The sequence below is a fragment of the Hesperophylax consimilis genome, chromosome 28 (genome assembly GCF_061612785.1).
Source record: "Hesperophylax consimilis isolate HC1 chromosome 28, BYU_Hcon_1.0, whole genome shotgun sequence".
In the NCBI taxonomy this organism is placed as follows: Eukaryota; Metazoa; Arthropoda; class Insecta; order Trichoptera; family Limnephilidae; genus Hesperophylax; species Hesperophylax consimilis.
The window spans coordinates 12,036,173-12,060,381 of NC_142863.1; the positions used below are offsets into that span (position 1 = coordinate 12,036,173).

At 35.1% G+C, this 24,209-nt stretch overlaps 2 protein-coding genes across 2 annotated transcripts; both read left to right on the plus strand.

The window, feature by feature from the left end:
* Positions 1 to 4,494: 4,494 nt before the first annotated feature.
* Positions 4,495 to 17,364, plus strand: LOC149410180 (solute carrier family 2, facilitated glucose transporter member 8-like). Its single transcript, XM_089648963.1, has 8 exons — positions 4,495 to 4,626; positions 7,733 to 7,843; positions 9,024 to 9,139; positions 12,715 to 12,862; positions 13,883 to 14,058; positions 15,261 to 15,381; positions 16,142 to 16,359; positions 17,344 to 17,364. Exons 1-8 carry the CDS (start codon positions 4,542 to 4,544, stop codon positions 17,362 to 17,364), a joined length of 996 nt encoding a protein of 331 aa, XP_089505089.1. The 5' UTR covers positions 4,495 to 4,541.
* Positions 17,365 to 19,138: 1,774 nt separating this feature from the next.
* Positions 19,139 to 23,771, plus strand: LOC149410181 (trehalose transporter 1-like protein). Its single transcript, XM_089648693.1, has 3 exons — positions 19,139 to 19,313; positions 20,512 to 20,598; positions 21,783 to 23,771. Exons 1-3 carry the CDS (start codon positions 19,146 to 19,148, stop codon positions 21,915 to 21,917), a joined length of 390 nt encoding a protein of 129 aa, XP_089504819.1. The 5' UTR covers positions 19,139 to 19,145; the 3' UTR covers positions 21,918 to 23,771.
* Positions 23,772 to 24,209: the final 438 nt, after the last annotated feature.

Below are 24,209 nucleotides of genomic sequence, written 5' to 3' on the forward strand. Positions count from 1 at the left end.
ACTAAGCCTGTATCGAGGTTAACAATTTACATTTGAGTGAAGCAAACATAAGAGTATCACAAACATAAAGTAATTCTACATAAAAACACAAAATATTTCAAAATGAGTATTAGATGTGTTACCAGATGGGTAATTTGACAGTATATTGTAACAATATTTGAAGCATAACTAATCATTAATCATTATTCAAAGGAAGAAGCAAAGTAGATAATAAAGACAGATAGGGTGACATTCAGATTTTAGCAAATGGGACTTATATAAAATCTTATTATTTAAGAAAGGACAAGGATGAAAAAATATTAAGACAATCGTCTGTCAATTAATATAACTTTAAAGCGTAGATCATGGGCCATGGCGAAAATAATTTTCTTCGGGGCATTTTGTGTAAAGTTTATGATAAAAAAAGTTAATGTTTTTTTTTTTTTTTTTCAAATCAATAAAAGCAGTTCACAATGGCATGCTGATACCAACCCTCATGTAAGTGAGTGGAAGGGTGCAAGTAGACCGAACGGTGTAGAAGTACGATCGTATATGTTTTGTAAAACCATTTACGATCCTTTAAAAAATGTGGAATTTAAGATTAAAAAAGGGACGCTTGGTTGAACCTCTGGATGTGAAGCGGATGAACAAATACGTTTTGCAGTATTTATAAAAATTATTTGATTTGTTTTCAGGCTTTCGGTGACTACTCCGTCTTCTTCTTCTTTTCGAGTGTGTGTGCGTTCGGAGTATTTTTCGTTGCAATGTATATCCCTGAAATGAGAGGGAAAACACCTGACGAGATAGCCGCCATCTTGCTTAAATAGTGAACTACATTTTCTCGCAGATGGCAGCATCGTCGGTTTGCCATTTTTCTTTGTGTGACGTCATCAGTATCATCGAGCAGCGCTGAAACTAAGAACTACAGATATGATAACCTATGTACACGTATTTGTAAATTAATGGTTTCCGTTTTATAAAATACAAAAAGTTTTCATGACTGAATTTGGTTTTACTTTGCGAACGATTAACACCATTATTTTTTTTGACCTTGAAGCTCGCAAAATAGTTATCTCTGACGTTTTCTTTGAGAACGCTTTATTGATACAGGGTTTTCCAATATGAGGTGCTATTGTGAATAGCCCGTTATTTCAGTAGATGTTACTTTTGAAGCTGTCATTTTTTGACATTTGACAAGTAAAAACTACGCCATTATTAAAAATGAAACGATACACGCTTCAACAACGCATTTAAATTATTAAAATTCACTTGAGTGAATCAAATGCAAATCATCTTGAGTGATGAGGCCCATTTCCACCTCGGTTGCTTCGTCAATAAGCAAAATTGTCGCATCTGGGGCTCGGAAAACCCAAGAGTTATTGTTGAAAAGCCTCTCTTTCCTCAACGTGTGACTGTTTGGTGCGGTTTATGGTCCGGTGGAGTCATTGGACCTTACTTTTTCGAAAATAAGGCTGGAGCAACAGTTACGGTGAATGGATTGCGCTATCGAGAGATGATTAATGATTTTTTGTGGCCGGAATTGGATGGTATTGATCTAGAAAAAGTTTACTTTCAACGAGACGGCGCTACGTGCCACACAAGCAACGAAACCATTGATCTTTTACGATTGAATATCAAAATAACACCTCTTATTGGAAAACCCATTATTTAGTTGTGGTTTCAAAGGGGTATGCTTTCAAATGATCTTTCTGAAAATATACAAGTAACAGAAGAGGTTTTAATTTCTTATTTAAAGCAACCGTTCAGAATTTCACTTAACGGCCTTCGTAGTCGAGGGTTGAGGCTTTCGGTTCACATCCCGGCGTGCATAAGTAAGTTTTATTTGATGAATTCGTGCAGTTTCACAATTTATTAATTTAAAATAGTATTTGGACAATTCATGTTTCAGTTTAGTTCTGAGATACAACTGGCCCTTAATTAAATAATAACAGAATTTTCACAGAACTTGAATTTTAACTTCGAAATTTGATGAATTGTTTAAATTTTGTGAAACAACCCGTTCTAAGTATATTTTTTACCATACTTTCCCCAATTATGTATTTTCCATTATATAACTATCTTTTTTAACACTAAACCCACACAGGAGGCCCTAGGGAAAATAATTTCTCTCAGGACCCATGTTATCTTTTGGGTTGCTGTGTTGACAAAATCTGGTAAGGTAAAGGGTATGACGGTTTGGAAGGAATCTAGGGATCAGTACGTCCAAGAGTGACGGACATATGAATATAACCCTCCCACTGTGGCGCAAGGCAATGGGTCGAGAGATCAGTTGAAGAGGTCAAAGGGTCTCCACGCAGCAGGTGGGCAGACGCATCCTGAGCACAACTCACCCGATGAACCCGGCACCCCTGCTAAATCAACAAACGTTGCGAACCACTTGGGATGACCTATGAAATGTCTGTTGGTTAACCAATAAATGGTTCCCGGGGCGGAGGTACCCATACCCGCCTCCCAAATTGAATGATGTTGCTAATAAGATATTTATTGAACCTTTAGGAATGGCGCTATATCAGCCATTTATGGTTTGTTGTCTTAAGCTGGAACGAAGACCCGTAGAAAGTCCATTATTTCCAACAAGGAACTCAATTGTTGAATTTCAAGACAATCGTTTTTCTAATTGATAACAATATCTAAAAGCGTTAATGAAATATTATTATTTTTATACAAAATATCTTTGGATTAAAAATTGAGATATTGATTTACCAGATGGCAGTAATGCAGAGCAATCAATCTTTTTTTCAGAAGGCTGCGAGTTCAATTCCCGTCGGCGGCATGTATTTTTTCTCCGAAGATTTTTTCAATTTATTATTTTGTGTTTCAGGCTAATAATTATTGCTTAAAAATATTATGTTATCCTTTGTGCTATGCATAAAAAATCCCGTCTCTTAAATATCAATTTGTCAAAAAAAAAAATTAACAAATATATTTCACCAATAAATGATGATATAATATGTCTCGACGCCATCTAGTGGGAGATTTAGCATTATCAATGGCTTCCATACTAAAATAAAGTTGGTTGTTTTCTGGTAAAAAAATTTAACAAGCAATAATTGTAGAATGAAAAATACCAGTGCATATGGAATAATTTGGCGGGTTTTGAATAATCCGACGTAGCGCAATTGGTAAAGCATTTGTCGGGAAAGGCCAGTTTTGGGAGACCTTTCGACCTCTTCAGTTGGTCTCTCTCGATCCATCGTCTTGCTCCGCAGCGGGAGGGACGGATTCATACGTCGGTCACTCCTGGACACACCGAACCCTAGATTCCTACCCACTTTTCATGCTTTTTTTGCCTTAAAAATACCCGCACCCAGCATCCCCAAAGATGACATGGTGTGGGTTTTTTTTTTAAATGAGCAGACGGCAGGGGTTAGCTAATAATCTAACTATTTTTTTAATATTATATTAAAAATGGCACAATTTCAGTTGACTTGAACAAAACATAGCACACTTTATGTCCAAGACAATCGTCACTGAGTAACAGCCTTCTGAGAGAAAAGGACAAGTATTTGAAGTACTTGAATTTTTGATTTTTTTGTATAGTTGGCCGAATGTTTTGCATATGTCCTTTTTATTATATTTTGAAAGACGAATTTTGAACAGGCAGTGCATTTTAAATCTCAATGCAAATGTGTTGAGAGATATCACAAATGAGGGTCGGATCGAAATCAATTCCCTCTGGATCTAAAGCATCTTTGAGGATGCTGTGTCCACAGTGTGGTGGGTCATTTTGGAAAAAGGAGTAAACATTGATTAATATGTTGAAAATATACAAGTTTCAGCTCTGTTTTAAAAACGGATTAATACTTTCAAAATTTAAAAAAAGTCGAGCGTTCTCTTTTTGATGTTAATTTTAACAAAATTACCAGTATTACCCTTGTAAAAAACCATCAATAAAAATCGAAACAAAACAAAGAAATGTGTACCATCTTAAGGTTATTTTACTAACGATTATTATAGATTCAAAAGGACAAACACTGTCACTATTGAAGAAATCACCGTGAACAACATTTACTTTTTTTATATAAAAAGGCTTTTACATAAAAGTGATACATGATGCAGTGTACATAGGAGAATATCTGTATTATACAGGAGATAATGACAGTAAATAAGTGTTATCCATTGTAAAGTAGGTACAATATACACAATTTTAAAATTGTGATTACAAGTATAATGAGAAAATGTTAAGAAATAATTTTAAAAAAAGCAAACAAAATTTTTTTTAAACTAAAAACTAAAAAAAAACTACAACCTGTTCAAACATTACAGTTTGACATTATTTTTTTTTTAATTGTAATTAGAATATAATCTGGGTGGTTTTTCCGGTAGTCAAACATAATAAAATATTAAAGATACGAAACGAAAATACAAGATTATATTAACTTAAAGATAACAGCATCATTCTAATTACAACTTACAGAGAGATGAAATCTCTAAATGAGCCTCACCATCTAGGCATCCAAAATACTTGTTTCATTCTGTTCTGTGCACAGTTTTCTTTAATCTTTTAGTTTGTTTTAATGCCTATATCTTAAGAAGTAGTTATGACGAAGAAACCCAGCCATGGGACGGAGATAACCAACAAGGGAATATCGTCAGTGCACCATCAATATCTCGCTGCTTTCACGTGTGAGTAATTTATTTTACTAACGGATCCTAAAAAGCACATCAGCAACAAATGATTTATGACGGTATGCCATCGTATTGCAAAACAAAAACACTTGTTTTAACCTCTCCCTAAATGAATGGTCGAGTGCCAATTTCGTCGAGACATTCTTGGACATATTATAAAATTCTTTGTGGGTATACATAATAATAACTAAAATAAAATAACTATGTTTGAATACCATTTTATTTATTTACTAGCTGTACCCCGCCACGCATTGTTGTGGCTCTGTATGTCTGTGCAGATAGAGAAACAATAGCGCGTGTTGTTTTTACAGGTGACATCTATATAATATATGTATATAAAACACACGCTTATTCGAATGCAACAAAATACACGATTCATGGACTTAATTTATTTATTTGAGACGCGATTAATTGATTCCGTTCCAACTTGGGGAAACGAAAGTTGTTAGTCATAACTAAAGACCGGATTATATGCAACAAAAATAGCCCAAAATATGCATGCAAATATGCAATAAAAATAGCTAAAATATGCACGAAAATCCATAAAAAGGGTCAAAATATGCAACATGAAATAATACAGGAAGTCGTATTTTTACATATTTTTTTATATTTTAGTAAGCTATTAGTTCTCAAGGATAACAATTATATTTTCGAAAATATCAATTGTAAAATGTATTTAACAATGAAATTTAGAATTTACCTTTAAAAACGTATATGACTAAGTACTGTTCTAAATGTTCTGTAGACAAATTGTGTCTACGATCGCTTAATATATTTTTGTAAGCGGAAAAGGAACGTTCTACGTCTACTGATGTGGCTGGACAGAATTTAAATTTGGGTGCGATTTTTGAACTTATTGTTCCGGGCAAAATTTCACCTGCCCCGTTGATGAAGTTATCAATTTGGCACAAAGGTTCAAACCCTGGGTATTATTCAGTATGTTTTCAAATTTTTCTTTGAGTTTACTCGGGAATAGCTTTGGCAACGAGGAATTCATAAGGCGAATTTTCTTCATAACCTGAATAGATGCATTCAACGCCAATCCATGAGTTTCAAGCGTTTTTATACTTGCAGGTATGTAGGCGAAATGAGTGGTAATCATAGCTAGGTTTTTTTTAATACTGGCGTCGTCAAACGATTCTTTGCACTGGAAAACTGCCAAAGCCTCTGCACTATCGAAGTCATTGATAACACCCTTGATGGCTTCAAAATGTTCATGGTAAAACATCGCAGCTTCGATCCATGTACCACAACGTGTTATTACTGGCTCAGGAGGTAAAGGGATATTTGGCAGTTTATTATTCTTTTCTTATTTTTTATCTAGTTTGTTATTCTTTGTAGGCCTTAGGCGCCTTAAGAAACATTTTCTTTGCTGATGAAATCAGGTTATTTACATTCGCAAACGTGGATCTCACTTCTTCGGCGAGTCTGTGAATTCCGTGAGCAAAACACGTCACATGAATCAAATTGGGATAAAATACTTGGAGGGCTTTGCCTGCTTTGATCATATAGGGGGCAGCATCTGAGAGCAACACATACACATTTTCATCCGCAGAAGATTCAGGAAATATTTTTTTTATACCCTCATTCACAAATCTGGCGATCGTAGAATGATTTGCCTTTTCAAGTTCTCTGCAGGCCACCAAATAGGAAGGTGAAGGTTCAAGTTTTAATGCACCAACAATCAAATTTGCAATGTAACGGCCGCAAGTGTCGGTGGTTTCGTCAGCTGAAATCCATATGATGTTATCCTTGAGTTCATTGCGTATTTCTTCCAGCACATGTAGATTAATTGATGGTATGTAATTTTTACGTAAAGTAGATTCATCCGGTATATTTTGATTTATGCAATATTTTCTGAGAAAATCCTTCAAGGCAGGATTTGTCAGTTTATATAGAGGGATATTGATTGCTAGAAATGCTTCACATAGATCCATGCTAAAGTGATTTTGTTGTTTACCTTTGGAGGTTACTTCACTGTTACTGCTACTTGCCACTGTAAAAACTTGTTGTCGTGGGCCCTTCTTCTGCACTCCTTCGATATGAACACTGGTTTTGACATGCTGGTCTATTTGGAACTTTTTTGTGCTAGAAATGTTTTTCTCGCAAACTCGGCAATATAAAACTTTTCCGTCGTATGTAAATATTCCAGGATATTCAGCTATCTACGTATGGGCACTTTTTTATCAGGGGGCATGGTTCACTTTCACAATGTACAACTTCGTGCAAACAAACAAAACACTAGACGAAACTCTAAAGAACAGCGCGTGCGACCAGTCAAAAACAAAATTCGCAATTCACTGAATTACCATAAAAATATACCAAATCACCCCTCATACGAATGAATGAATTGTTTTCGGCAATTAGCCGAATTAAGCCAAGTAGGCGCGAGCGCAGGCGAAGATGAGAGAAGTTCCCCCCCCACTCCGGCCGCCGGCCGTAGCGATCAGTAAGATCAGTTATCAGTTCTTCGCTCAGCTTCGCTGGCCGCGCGCCTTGCTATCTGACGTCTATAGTGTCGCTATGTGAGGCATCACGATATCAAGCGTAAATATGCAAGATATCAAATTATTTGCTAAAATATGCAACTACCGCTGAAAAGGGTCTAAATATGCATGGGTCTAGTCATAACCAAAGATCTCATTAACTCCCTTTTTAGTATCATAAAGTGCATGCTGTCTGCCAATGTATATTAAAGTTATTATTTCAAGTTGACATTGACAATTTATTAGTATTTTTTACTTTGTTGACGTTTATCGATATCGATTCATATACATATGCGCCAGTGTTGCCATCTTATGTCGATTTGCTTTATCAATATCGGTCTGGATATCAACAGGGCGGCCGTGCTCGGGAAATCGGAATAAAATCGTCGTTAGTTACGCCTATCCATCCGATATTGTAAAGTTATCGATTTCACTGTGCTAGACCCCAGACGACTAAACACACCTACACCAAATGTCTAAATACAAAGTCTAAATTTTATTTACAACTAGTGACTCCCTTTCTTTGTTAATTACGAGCGGCAATATTTTTAATGTGTTTATCAGAAAACTAATTACATTATTTTGGTATCATTATTATAATGTCTTATTGTTTTCAGGTAGTTTCCTGTCATTATTCTATGGTCAAGCCGTTGCGTGGAGCTCTTTCGCGGTTCCTCAATTGATGGATGGTTTTCTTAAAGGCGAACGTTTCACACAATCTGATTCAGGTAGATTTATCTTGTTTTTTTGATATACCTCTCATTTAATATTTTTCATTTCATCTATTTGGTTGCATTTATTTGAAATTTGATTTTGTTTTCTTGAATGAATGAAATGGAATCTTGAAATTGGAAATCAACCCACTTCCCGATATCCGCTTGAGCTGAAACTCGACTGATGACAATGTATTTTATCATTGGTGGCAATTACGCGAACACATGCGAAAATATATTCGCATTTCTCTGAAATAAGTAATCTAATATAAGTAATAAATGTCAGTCCTGCCCAATCGGTATTTGGCTTATTATTAGTGCGTTTGATTCCAGTCCCTGGGGAGGAACGTTCAATCCTCAGTCAAACAAAAAAAATGTATGCTTCAAAAACATTATAAAAGTTCACAGATTCTTTTTATTAAATCAAAGTACATTCGTGCATGTCAACATTATTATTGGTAGTTTCAAGTAATTTTTTAAATTATTGTATCTTAATAATAATTTAATGATTTGTATAGCGCCGTTTTCTTGACACGATCACCTTAAATTCGAATCAAATATTAGGATTTATAACTTCCTGAGCCCCTCTCTTGGCGGCCCTGTCTAGGTTAAAAGGAAGCTACAAGCCAAAAATGTGTATATTCTTGGTAAACCTTATATTGTAGATAATAGGCATTAAAATCGCTTGACAAACAGTGTCTAGAAACGTTCGATTTCAAGCACAAAACTGGTTTTTAATAATTTTGTAAAATAATTTTATAAGAAAGCAAGAAAGTTAATCAAGTGAAACAGTCACAGATAATCTTAGGTATAAAACTGTATTTTTTTTAAGTTGTTTCCATTTTACGTTCATATATTTCTATTGAAAAAAAAAATTTTGTGGTGTGCATTTATATTTGTTATTGAATAATTTATTTTTTATTTGTATTCTACTCAAGCGAAACGATAGAAAAACCTATGGTATTCATAATATACACCAATTCGTTATAAAGATTAATCAAAATAGTGATTTGGCATTAAGCTTTGTCTTAAAGATGGAACTGCAAAGGGGCTCTAGAGAGGCCCAGCAGGCAGCGGCCCAGTCAGAACTATTTTGCTGAAATGCTGACCATGAGATCCGCCCCTGGACACCATAGAATGTAATTTTGGTAGAATAATGAAGTAATTATGGGAAGTAACATTTATTTGATTGTAGGATGGGTGGGAGGATCACTTTGTCTAGGTGCTGTAGTTTCCTCTCCAATCTATGGATTACTAGCCAATGCCAAAGGACGCAAATTTGTCGCATATCTGGCCGGAGTCCTCTTTCTAGTAAGTACTTTTCAAATTAATTTTCTAGATTACTTTCAAAGCGGCTTAGATTACTTGCAAATGAAATGTTTGCTAGATGAAATCGCTACTCCATTGTTTGCATCGTATTATGGCCTCGATTGGCATAATAAGATCTTTCGAGGGCCAAGTCTCGCGACTTTCAATCTTGCAATCTTGCAATCTCGACATCGGTACGTTCCAGAGTGGAAGATACTCTCGGTATTGCCCTGGTGTAAGATTACCATTCAGAATTGAAACGTTGCTTGAAATGGCTTTAGCTTTGTCTGGTGACTAGATTAAAATAGCCCACCTTATTCTCCCCCATCTCTTTTTCCGAACCCACTACCATAACCCTTACAAAATACCTCAATCTGGGATACCAAAGTCTCACTGGCTCCAGACGGTTAGATAGACTCTCTATAGTGAAAGACCACCATTTAGAATCGAAACGTTGCTTGAAATGACTTTAGACGTGTCTGGAGACCATACCAAAATTTTTACTTCCCACCTCCCTCTTTCCTTTCTTATTCCCTTTCCCACTACCATTAGCTTCACAATAAACCCCAATTGGCGCTAACAAAAAAATGTCCAAAGAAGCGAAGTTAACAGTCCACAATGGAGTGCTGGTACCTACCCTGATGTATGGAAGTGAGGCATGGAACTGGCAAAGAAAGGATGAAAGTAGATTGAATGCTGTTGAAATGAGATCCCTGAGGCGTATGTGTGGTAAAACCATGTATGATCGTGTGAGGAATGTGGATATCCGCAAATAGTGTAAGGCTGATGTAAGCGTAATGAGTAAGATCAAGAAAGGGACGCTTAGATGGTTTGGACATGTAGAGCGAATGAGCGAAGAAAGGAGTGTAAGGAGGATATACGATGCAAATGTGAATGGTAGCAGAAGTCGGGGACGCCCGAAGAAGACATGGCACGACCAAGTGAATCAGATACTTGAGTCGGGCCATGTCAAGAGTCAGAACAATAGAAGAGGATGTATGAGACGATGTTTGAATGTGAATGAGGCAAGGAGTGTGTGCCAAGACCGAGTTGTTTGGCGGTCCGTCCTCTCTGCCTACCCCTGCGGGGAAACGGCGTGATGGTTAGTTAGTTAGTTAGTTAGTTGGGGATGCCATGGTTCCACTGGCTCTCGACGGTTGGGAGTAGTTCAGGAATCTTGTGCGGTATTCACATAAAAAATTTTTTAAACTTTAACTATTAAACATCCTATATTGTGAAATATCTTGTATTGCAAAAAAATGTTCCAATAATGTTCTATCGTAGCATAATTATTACGTACGCATTTGATTAGCTATGACATATTAAAAGATCTGATAAAATTATTTTAAATGTGTAAAGAAATAAAACAATAGTACTTTTTACGACTTACTTATGATGTACGACTTTTAAAGGTCTTAACATATTAGCGTTATCATTTAACAAACAAGTTCATGGCATTGTTAGTTGAAATATTGTTGTTAAATCATTCACACGAGCATGAAAAACGAGATATCTAATTAAGTTCAAAAGGTTTTTTTTATTCGCTGATAACAGTTGGGCTTACGAATTTGCAAATCACATTAATAATAATTTTAAAAATGTTTGAATTTTTAAATAAATAATCGTCACCCCACATTTGATCCTTGTGGGACTCTTTATTCTTGAACAGAAGAAATTTTGGTTTAGAGTGTCCAACGAGAAACTATATATTTTTTTACTACTCTTAACTTAAATCTTTTTTATGTGAAGTGCTTCCAACTGTCCAGTGGAACTATGGCACCCTAAACGTGGATATGTTGTGAGACAGAGATCTAGAGTGGAAAGAGATGGAAATGTAAATGTAGAGAAGTACCTACCTGGCTATTCACATCTGGTGGCAAATTATGCAAAGAATAATTTTTAAAAACGTTTAAGTTCTTAATTGTGCTCTTTCGCCAGGGTGATACTGACAGTGTCTACTACTTTGAAATGAACTCTAACACCGATGTTTTCTAGGATTCACTGTTCATATTTGAATGGAGCATCATGCTAGTGATGGTGACCCGATAAATCATCACAATGATAATTCATCACATCCTTAAAAAGTGATATAAAGTCATGGAAAGTGATGAAACAAAAACATTATTAAACGGGTTATGTAGGTTAGGTTACGTTAGGTTAGGTTAGGTTAGGTTAGGTTAAAAAAAAATTTCATCGTTTCTAATTAATTTATATCACTTTTTAAAAGTGTGTTGAATTGTCACTGTGTTGAGTTATCATGGAACCGCTAGTGATATAAACTGTTTAACACACATACATAAATATCACTTATATATATATATATATATATATATATATAATAATAATAATAATAATAATAATTGGATAATTTGTATAGCGCCGTTTTTGTGAAAAATCACCTCAAGGGCGCTGTACAATTTATTTCCTAGGATCTACATTTGTTATTTAGACCAACTGTGCCAGCACGAGGTTCGTCATCCGTTCAGGCATGTGTCTGCCGCCAATATAGCGCTGACATGTATCTGCTGCCAATAAAGAGCGCTGACACAACATCCTCACATAGACAACAAACCTTGGCAGCACCGCTGTGACGCTCGACGAAGACAGAAGATGGAGACTCTGCTGCAAGAGTCCTAGGTAGCGAAGGAACTGTACCAGCTGCTGCAGGGAGAGAGACTACCCCGTCCACCAACTGTGCCAGCACGAGGCTCGTCATCCGTTCAGGCATGTGTCCGCCGCTAATATAGCGCTGACATGTGTCTGCTGCCAATAAAGAGCGCCGACACAATATCCTCACATAGATAACAGACCTTGGCAGCACCGCTGTGCAAAATCACCTCATCCTAGTTTACCTTAGTCTCTCCAGTCACCTCCCAGCCTTTCATGCCACCTAGTGCATCCTCTCGACCCTTTCAGACTCCTTCCTGGCTCCAATACATTCTTTCTATTGTCGTGATCCGACGATTTCACACCTCTGTCTCAGACCCTTAGGGCTCGCTTATCGCAGGCTATCATAAGCAAAATCTTGAACCAAAGTCAAAGTGAAATTTATGAGTGTCATCTGTAACAAAATACATAAACAAAAACAGAAAATAAAAACAACTTCTGTATTAACGTATACTACAATGCACTTCATTTTATTTAGTCATTGAAAAACACTCAATGAGTGACACAAAACACTCAATGGGGAAATTAATTTCCCTTCGGGCCTATTTCATCTTTGGGGATGCTGTGTGGGGGGTATTTTTAAGGAAATGAAGGAGAGGAAATTCTGGGAAGGAAAAAGGTATGAAGGGTGGGTAGGAATATAGGGGTCAGTGTGTCCAGGAGTGACGAACGTACTTCCACTACGGCACAATGTGATGGGTCGAGAGATTAGATGGAGAAGTCAAAGGGTCTCCCCAAGCCAGCCTCTTCCAATCTGGCACGCCACGCAGCTGGTGGGCAGGCGCATCCTGAACACACCTCACCCAATAAACCCAGGCACCCCTGCTAGATCACCAAACGTAGTGAACCAAATATATTAACAAATGAAGGTTTTTTTTATTTGACAGAAGAACAATTTTTTAAATTTTCAGGTTAGTTGGTGCATCATGGTGGCAGCTGACAGCCTGTTATGGGTCTTATTGGCCAGGTTCGTTACCGGAGTTGGAAGTGCGGGTGCTTGTACCATCGTAACCATGTACAACAATGAGATTGCTGAGCCACGCGTGAAAGCGTCATTAGGTAAAAATATAGTTTTTTCTCATACAATATGCAAACAATAGAGCTTACTGTCCAATGACAAAAAATTGAGATGTGGGCTTCGGTGCGAAAACGAGCAATCTGCAAGTTTGTTGCACCATCTACAAGATTAAAATTGCTGAGCCTAGTGACAAAGCATCCTTGTGTAAAAATTTTCTTTCTTCACTTCTTACATTGACTTACTAATATTATGTCTAACTACTTGCTTATCTCTCTCTACTACTAAATAATATTACTGTTTGCTTACAACCATCTTTAGTAGTCGCTTGGTCTTCGTGTTGATCTTTCTGATGGCTTATTTTGATTCTAGTGTTCATTTTAACAGGGTTTCTATTGGGAGTGACTAAATTTGCTTCTTGAAATCATGTACTGTTGTTTTATATATATTTATTGATTATTTTGAATAGAGTTATTTTATCATACAGACTTGATACTGGGTATTTTACTTACTTTTTTGATGTACTTACTGTTCTTGCAGGAGGTTTATTTGCCGTATACTATAAGATTACTATTTGCCTTCACCCATCTTTTGCACTAGCTTCATCTCTGTTATGGTCTTCCTTGTGTTCTTTATAAATCTGATGTTCTGCAAGTTTCCTCATGGGAATATTTAAAGTGACTTCTACTTGATTCAAATCCGTTACCTGCTTACTGTTAGTTTTTCAGGTATCTTAAATAAGAACACACCTTAAAAATTCACAGATAAGAGTGTTATTTTACATTGGAATAATCACATGATGATATTAAATATCCACACTAAAAAAAGTCCGTTTCCTCTTGGAAGTACAAAAATTCTAATAAACATGTCTTATTAAAAACTAGAAATGTTTCAAACAAAAACTAAATGAAAATGATCTTGTGAGCCTAGAGTAAAACTCTACCTTACCATCAACAGTTAAATTACCTGATTTAGCCATGTTCAAAACCTGAGGAGTTTAAGAGTTACATTTACAGAGGGCAGCAGTAGCTAACTGTAAAACTTGTTCTTAACTGTTCTTGCAGGGGGTTTGTTTGCCATGGGATATACGACAGGATTACTGTTTGCCTACATACTGGGAGCCTGGGTGCCCTACACCTACGTGGTGGTCGTCTACATCTGTCTTTGCGCCTTGTTCTTCCCAGCCTGGTGGTTCATGCCAGAGTCTCCTGCCTATCTGGTGCTGAAGGGGTGTGAAGAGGTGATTATGGATTGTATTTAACTTTCTCGCTGCTGCTTTCAGAATGCGACATTACCTATTTCAATAATTTAGACATAAGATTTTTATTTCTCCAATATCAAATGAAAATAAGTCCCCCTTGTTTATGCCACTTCTTCTAATTTATAAGGGTAAGAATTTAATCAAAGATAAAACTTATATTGGAATATCGATTTTCAGTTTCTAATTGATTTTTTGATTAATATTTAAAGTTTTTATTTTTTAGAAATATTTTTTAAATAATTAGAACCGTTTAAAAATTGAGTTTACAGTGAAATTGAGAGTTCATTGTTGCTTGTACGTTTCTCTAATATAAATGTAAATTTAAGTCTTGTCTTGAAAAATAATTAATAATCTCACTCCTCTTCATGGAATATAATTACTATTATTTATTTCATTTCGGAGTGTGAGGAGCTTAGTGCGATCCCACGCACCTATCAAAATACATACCTACACCAAAAAATATATTAATCGGTAGCCATTATTCGTGGTTAACGGGGCCAGTAATTTAAATCTATTATTATCTACTCGATTAACCTATTATTGTCTTCCTAATTTACTTATTATTATTTACTTAATCAACCTATTATTTTTTCTTAATTAACATATAATTAACAATCTACTTAATTGACCTATTATTATCGTATTAATTAACCTATTATTATCTACTGAATTAACTTATTATTATCTACTTTATTAACATATTATTATCTTCTTAATTAACCTATTATTATCTACTTAATCAACATATTATTATCTACTTAATTAACCTATTATTATCTACTTAATTAACCTATTATTATCTACTTAATTTACCTATTATTATCTACTTAATTAACATATTATTATCTACTTAATTAACCTATTATTATCTTCTTAATAAACCTATTATTATCTACTTAATTAACCTATTATTATCTACTTAATTAACATATTATTATCTACTTAATTTATGTATATACTTTTATTTACTTAAATAATTATCCACTTAATGTACTCAATATTAACTGCTCAATTTACCCATTAACTTGTAAATTTTCTACCGGCAAGAGCATTATTATATTCTACCCATCATTACAAATATACTTGATAATCCCACTCTTAGCCGAGGCATCATATTTTATCTGATTATGTTCACAAATATTCAATGTCCACAAATCGATATGGGAAAAAACTGCTTTTAGGAAGCACTACTCACTCTGCAATGGTTACTAGGGCCAGATGGATCGCATGCCCAAAATGCCTTCAACAGGCTAAAGAAAGAACAAGCAGGGGCTGTAAAACCTGCATCCCTCAAGGAATTCTGTAAGTACAACTATTTCAAAAAGTCCCAAAGAACCCTCGTTACTTTTTGTGAAAATGTCAATATTTATGATTTTGTTTCGATACTTAGCCCTGCTTTACACCGATCGGTAAAGAGGACGCAGCACAACTAAAAGATATTTTAATTATCAACATATTGACATAAAATAATTCAATGTCATCTCTATACTGCATTACGTCTTAGCAATATTTAAATAGATTCTAGCGATTCCTATTGTTTAAGACACCATGGCATTTTTCACCTGAATGCATTCAAAAATAATATGGCCTATTTTAGCCCTCTGACCCAATCGGCTATATAATTAGACAAAGTATTCTGAAGACATTTTCGTCGATAATTTCAACAGATTCAAAAAAAAGTCTTAATTGTAAAAATTGTTGAGTTCATTATATTATGTAACATTTGTGTCACTTGAGTCTCTTGTGTCTTTTGTATTTCTTGTGTCTCTTATGTCTCATGTATCTCTTCTGTCTCTTGCGTATTTTGTATCTCTAGGGTATCTTGTGTCTCTTAACTATCTTGTGTCTCTTGTATCTATTGTGTATCTTGTAACTCTCGTGTATCTTGTGTCTCTTGTATCTCTTGTGTCTCTTGTGTCGTTGTAATACAACTAACTTGTTTCCACTGTGCCCCGACAGCAATACAACCACTGACCCATCACATCTCATTTCGGAAGTTTGAATTTGCAAATGAATTTGCCACTGAAATTCATTGTTATAATATTTTTTCATTAATTTTTAGTTCAGGATGCTGCGGCAAAGAAGGGTATTGTCCTCGCTGTCATTTTGATCATAGTGCAGACGTTCTGCGGTGTCTTCGCAGTCCTCTCCTACGCTTCCGGGATCATCAGTCGCTCGGGAGGGTTAATATCACCCACCACAGGAAGCATGCTGTTTGGATGTGTCATGGTTTGCGGCAGTCTATTGCCCACCTTCATCGGTGACAAGATGCCGAGAAAGGTGTGGGTCCATTTATTCATCAGATATTATTTTTATTTTATTTTATTTATTAGTATGTATGAAGGATGAAATTTTATTCCAGAATGTGGGGAGGTTAGTGCAATCCCACACGTCCCATATAGATATACATTTTTTTTGTATAATACATCTAATAAATCAACAAATAAGGACAACTATGCAGGGTGTGGTCTTGAGTGCGCTTGGGCCCAGCGCTCACTCAGGAGTGGCGCTTGGTGCTGGTAGGCTGCGGTCACCAACGTGTTGGCGGAGGCCATTAGCCGCATCCTGGCTCCAGTGACCCGGCGTCTCATCAGACCGGCAAATCCATTCAGTCCTAGCTCCGTGAACATTCTCGATGCGCTGCTGTATCTTCGGTATCCAAATATGATTCTACAGGCGTCATTATATTGAATTCGGAGTCGTTCCATCGAGCAAGTTCGGTAGTGACACCATGTCTCACACGTATACAGGCCAGTACAGAATGCGTTGAACAGTATCTTTTTAACCGTATTGGTGCATTTGCAAAATCTGCGGGCAATCAATTACTATGCTTAGGCTTCTCCTTTGTCGTTCGATATCGCCATCGTCCGATAGGTCTTCATTAATAATGTGCCCCAAGTATTTCACGTTCGAACATGTATTTATTTTTGCCTCGTTAAGGTATACGGAGAGCATCTTAATTGTATATTGACTTTTTCATTAGAACAGATTATACCTAGTTAGACATTATATTGAATATTATGCAACATAAAAATTTAAGTAATGTAAAACCGAAGTAAATATGAAACAATATTAGTAAAATATATGACAGTTACATAAAATAAAATAGAAAGTAAATCAGTACTATAAGACAAATAACTTAAACTACATTACATACACAACTACAATTTGTAAGATTTAGTAAAGAGCTGGTGTAGATCATGCTTAATTCTATTATGGATTATGAATTATTCTAACAATAGTATCCCTAAATTTGTTTCTCAGATCATGCATCCTATTGGTTAGTGAGTGCGTCTGATGTGTTGATTGAGTATGTGTTACAGAATAATTTTACATTTTGTCTTGTCAGCGATTAATTTTTTTTGTCCAACTCTTTTCTTCACGTTACATATCGCTAATTTAACTATCTCCAAAAGATTTTTAAGTAATATAGACGATCTTATTTAGTCGTTACATGAGAACTGAGCATGGAGATATAGATTTTAATATTTAACTAACATAGTTAGTTGTTCACAATTGCAAATGAAGTAACAACAGTTTACTTTAAAAATAAGTTATATAAATAACACTGCACAAGAGGGCTAACTACCCTCATCCAGGGTAAGTATGGCATCCACATTGTTGTGGGACTTAGAATGTAGTGAAGAGGTATTACTAAGGATAATAGCAAGGGACAAAAGCACATATATACTGGTCCTGTACATAGAACCTTACACCTTTTTTTTAAGAAAAAAAGATAAAAATAAGATTATTTACATGGTACATACTAAAACTTCTTTTGGTCAAAGAAATTATTTATATCAGGCACCACTTATCTTTCAAATCATATTAAGTCTACCAATTCCTTAGTTAAATTTAAAAAGTTAATTAACGTTTTTGTATTGACAGACGATTGTCTTAATATTTTTTCATCCTTGTCCTATCTTAAATGATAAGATTTCATATAAGTCCCATTTGCAAAAAACTGAATGTCACCCTATCTGTCTTTATTATCTACTTTGTTTCTTCTTTTGAATAATGATCAATAATTAGTTATGGTTCAAATATTGTTACAATATACTGTCAAATTACCCATCTGGTAACACATCTAATACTTATTTTTTTCTTTAATTTTGAAATATTTTGTGTTTGTATGTAGAATTACTTTATGTTTGTGATTACTCTTATGTTTGCACCACTGAAATGTAAATTGATAACCTCGATACAGGCTTAATCCTAGTGAGGTTGATTTTATGTGAAAAACAAGTGTTTTATGTATAGTGAGATGCAATAAATAAAAATAAATAGTAGTAATAAATATAAGTTAACAAGAAAAAATAATACACATTAGTACAAAGTTATAAATATAAATAAAGAAGATACAAAAATCTTGTTATGCAGTGATCTCGTTAAAATATACACTGATAAAATTTTTCGAAGAAAACTTCTTCTAACTGCTTTTCACTTTGTGATGGCATTATTTATTTTTTATTAAAACACAAATAACATTGTTTACATCACTTTATTTCGATACAAAATCTCAACATGTTTCATGAACCAAGTTCACTTCATCAGGAGCACAAGTATTACTTGTGCTCCTGATGTAAGTACTTGTGCTCCTGATGAAGTGAACTTGGTTCATGAAACATGTTGAGATTTTGTATCGAAATAAAGTGATGTAAACAATGTTATTTGTGTTTTAATAAAAAAAAAAAAAATAAAAAAAAACTGATAAAATGTTTATCAGTACAGATTTATATTTCGATAGCGGCACATTAAAAACATCGGCCAACGTAGCATACGAGTTAGCAGTGGTGTGTAATTTATTTACTACAGAATTGTAGCCTGAAACCGTAGTATAATTGTTACAATAATACATACAGAGGAACCTTGATCTAATGGTAGGAAAATGAAATTGAATCAACATGAATATATATATTAATTTTGTATATTTGCTTTGATCTCGTTTTATGGTATGTGAGGTGTTTATATAATGAAGCGCTAACAGACTAACACTTTGATTAAACCGTTGAATATTTTAATTTTAGCTATGTCTGGGTATCTCCTGCGCTATGCTGAGCACGGGAATGGCTATCCTTGGCATTTTGCAGCTACTGCAGGCCCAAGGACTCGATATATCAGACTCTTGGCTAGGACTGCTTCCAATTGTGGTCCTTTCCACCACAGTGTTCTTTCACTTCGCTGGGCTCGGGTCTGTCACCTACCTCACCGTCATGGAACTGTTCTCTGATAAGGTCAGTACCACACTTCAGGCAAAAAAAAGTGACTCCTGTGAACGAAAATACTTAACAACCTTATAACGCGGTAGTGTCGCTAGCCGAAAATGGAGCTTCATCTCCTTTGCCTACTCGTGTGTAGTCATTATAGCCGCTCCTGGGTATTTAAAAGGTCGATCGACAAAACCCTATACTGACTAAATCCATCAGCTATGGTCAATTAGTGAAATTTTCCAGCACGATATACAATCGACAAATGTTAGCACGGCCTGCAAAGTGCTTCAACCATAATAATAAATATACACTTTTTTAGAGTTGTTGGTCATGCGAAATTACTGGCTTATTAATGAACGGAGGTGAACTAATGAAACATTTTTTTAAAGGGTACGCTATCAATTGAATCCATTCCGGCCAATGACGTTACATTGGTTCGAGCTTAGAGAAACGAAAGTTGTGCTTGTATAACAAGTTATAACTAAATACCTCACTAACTGATTATCTGCCTTTTTAGTGTCAAATGCATATGCGGACTGCCAATTTATGTTAAAGTTAGCACTTCAATTCAACACTGTCAATTTGTTCATATTTTTACGTAGCCGTTCGACGTTTGATGTTTGGGAATGTCAATCCATAGACAGATCCGCTTCTAGTGTTGCTATCGTAAAACGATTTCTTATTTATTTCGTTTCAATGTCGGTTTGGCTGTCGACGACGCAACCGTACTCGAGATATCGTTATAAAATAAATAAATCATGTATCTCACCGTTATCAAGTTCCAACGCAAAAAATACTTTTTTTAAAGTTTTATTTTTTTTATATTTGCATAGTAGGTTGGATTAGATTATCTATTAGCTAACATAAAATTGCCTCCAAATTAAAAAAATATAATTCTTTAATGGTCTGTATTTTACATTAAAAAAAACACAAATTAAAAAAGTAGCATACATCTGTATTAGATATTTTCTATTTTCCTATATTTAAAATAAGATTTTTTTCTTGTATTTTGGCCTCAAATCCAAATATAAGTAGGTATTGTATGAAAAAAGCCGCGCAACGGATATACTGATCCGCTATGAGTTGCCCTAACAGCCCTCCAAGGGATAACAATTAATGACCTTTTGGATATCCTGTATAAAGGAAATCAACATTATCGTATTTGGTGGTTCGCCTTTATTTATGGAGTAAGGCTTATGTAAGGTTATAATTTATTTTGCAGACAAGAGGAGTAGCAGGAACGTTGATAGCTACCGTCATGTGGTTTGCCTCTTTCCTATTGCTCCAATTCTTCGGTGTTGCTGTAGAGGTTAGTAAATATTTGCTTTAATTTGATGCATAAGTTTCAAACGGGTGCAACTTATGTAAAGCCCGATCTTATGGTCGTCTTGTAGATTAGTAATTTATTGTCTGCTAATAGTCGACTATTTCTACCTAGCATGGGGAGAGTGCTGATATTGACTTATTTAATTATTTTATTCTTTCATTAATGTGTTTAGCCCACGTTTGTTTAGAGTCTAGTGTTACTCCGAGGTATTTTATTGATTTTTCCCATGGAACCTTTTCCCCAAACAGAATTATGTTCGGGGGCTGTTTGGAATGACGTAGCTAATAGTAAAATATGCTCCAGTACATTATGAATCTGTAGCAAAGCAATGCTGGCAATCCACAATGTTAAAGTTTATGCATTTATTAAGTATACCTATATTCACGAGATATGGGTATTTAGCACGCTCGATCGACAAAGATTTTATCGATTCTGTCGATAACTTGTCATCGTTCTCACGCACGACTGCAGATCGCTAACGTACAAACAACAGTTCACGTCGAATAAATAACACTTAGTCGTTTCGAACTGTTTGTTCGTTGGTGATATGCGGTCATACTCCGGAAAAATGACAAGTTACCGACATTATCGATAAAGCCGTTATCGACCGTGCTAGATGCCATGGAAAGGATGATAAGGATATTGAAGAAAAGGTGAAAAATATTGAACTCCATCAATAGTGGCTAGTAAAATTTGTCAGAAGAAGCAAGGCCAGCAGTCCATAACGGTGTTCTTACACCAATCCTGATGTATGGAAGTGGGGCAAGGAATGAGGTAGAAATAGAATGCTGTAGAAATGCGTTCCCTGAGGGTTTGGTAAACAATGTAAAACATTTTTACAATTCTGAAGTTGCGGAAAGAATGCTAGGCCTAAGATTTCAAAAGGGACGCTTAGATGGTTTGGGCCAGAAAATCGGTTGAACGAACATGCTAGTGTCAGGAAAATTTACGGCGCAGATGTGAAAGGTAGAAGTCAAGGACGTTCAAGAAAGACATGACACGAACAAGTGAATCAAATACTTGCGTCAGATCACATCAAGAGTCAGTATAACAGAAGAGTATATGACTATGTATGAGAAGATGTATTGTTGTGAATGAATCAAGGAGTGTGTTTACAACAAAAAATGTAATCCAGTATATTAAAAACTTATTCACTCTCTTTCCAGGCCTTCGGCGACTACTCAGTCTTTTTCTTCTTTTCGAGTGTGTGCGCATTCGGGCTATTTTTCGTTTGCGTGTTTATACCTGAAATGAGCGGGAAAACCCCTGACGAGATAGCGGCCATCTTACTTAAGCGGTGAACAACACTTTCTCACAGATGTGAGCATCGTCAGTTCATATTTTTTCTTCGAATGGCGCCAACAGTATTTTCCAGCATCAGTGAAACCAGGAACTAAAGAGATGAAAACTATGATACATATTACACTATTTTTTTAGAACCGAAATAATGGTATCCGTTATTTCTGTTTTAACAACAAAATTCTATTTTAATACCAAAAGTTATCTTAACTTAATTTTGTTTTAAAAATTAAATTCATTTTTTGGTTTGACGTTGAACCTAGCAAAACATTTGTGTGTGGCGCTCTCTTTGTGCGCGTTTTATTATGTAATTGTGTTTCTGAAAACGTACAAGTAGTAAAAGAAGACAATTTTGTTATTTCCTATTTATGATCAAATGTTCAACGTTTTCTAAACATTGCAAGTACGTAACGAAACTTTCGTCTGTTTTGCGAATTTGCAAATTGGCGAGCATTTTTTGTATTTCAATTTAATGAAAATAAAACACTGTGGGCTTTACTAATAAAAGTGCTCTAAATTTTAGTCAACTGATCAACAACGGTTGTTTATTGGTTGTGAAAATTGTAAGACCCGTTTATTAGTAAGGCTACTTGAATACTCCACATTATTTTCATTAAATTAAAATGACGTCACAAATTTAATATGCGAAGAAGATTTTTTTTAATGCTTTTTTCAATATTTCAGAACAATATAACCTACAGAATTTATTGGTTAGGCCTTCGAGAAATATTTTTTTAGGAAGTAATTTCTAGTAGAGGGTCTTTTTTAAGGAAATGAAGAAGAGGAAGTTCTGGGAAGGTAAAGGATATAAATTTTGGGTAGGAATCTAAGGATCAGTGTGTCCACCAGTGATGGAAATATGAATATATCCCTCCCGTTGCGGCGTAAGGCGATGGGTCGAGAGATCAGTTGGAGAGGTCGAAGGATCTCCCCAAACCAGCCTCTCTTTACTTTGGCGTACTGTGAAAAATACCGTTAAAATATATATAGGTCTGCGACAACACCGGCTAACCAACAAAAGCTAACTAAATGAACCACGTCAAGCTATGTGATATACCCTACCCATCGATATATCTGTCGGTTCCATGATAACTCAACACAGTGATTATTCAACACACATTTAAAAAGTGATATAAAGTCATTAAAAACGATGAAAAAAATATTTCTTTAACCTAACCTAACCTAACCTACTCAACCAAGTTAAAAAAAATTGTTTTATCACTTTCCATGACTTTATATAACTTTTTAAAAATGTGATGAATTATCCTTTTGATGATTTATCCGGTCACCATATCTGTCAACTCTAGAAATGACGTGTCTTACAAATTCAGTCGAATAATTAGGACCACTAATGAGAAATTTGGTAACAAAACTCTCCATCTAATTCCGTTGCCTCGCTTCGAAACATAATATATTGGAAGACCAATTTGCTCCTTGCAACAAAAGGTAAAAAGCAATAACTTTATTTTTGGTAAACCAATTTTTGAAACCAATAATTTTGGTTTCGGTGTCATTTTTAACATCCACACACCCTGACAGCCCCTTGCAGCCCGATAAATAGTTGAAAGTAGATATATGGGCCTTCTAGCAAAAAAGGTTGAATCGAATTTTAATTTGTAATAAAAAAAATTTAAACCTAAATAAGGACTGAGCAACTCACTATTAAGATCGGTTGTTTCAAAGAATTTGAACAATTCATCGAATCTAAAAATTAAAATTCAACTTTTGTGAAAGTCCTATTCAGATTTTGTAACTATCCGAGAACTGTGAAATAATAACAGAACTTGAGTAGAACTAGAATAATTAGGTAGTTTGATTGTTAACATTCTGAGAAACTTCCCTCAACGTCCGTTAGTCACGATTATATTGCTTATGTTTAAAATTCTATAAAAATGGAAAAAATTCAAAAATCTATGTAAATCTTATAAAAGGTACTTCTTATTCTATTTTTTTACGATTTTAGTAAATAATGTAAGCAAGTAAGGTATAAGTTGTAAATGAATAAAAATAATTGACGAAATGTGTATTTTTCTTTCCCCAATTATCTATTTCCTTTATGTGAGCAATGAACGTTGCAATATTAAATAAACATTAAATATAATAAAAAAAATTGGCTGGTTGTTTTATTGTAACATCTTCCTCTTCCTCGTCATCGATTCATGCACACAGAAAGAGGAGTTCCCTCGATGACAAAATTATTATTATTCGGGCTTAAAGTTGTTGAAGTTGTTACATTCCTTGCAAGGCAGTTACTCGTAACTCACCTAGTAATTCTTCCCAAGGGCATCATCGGA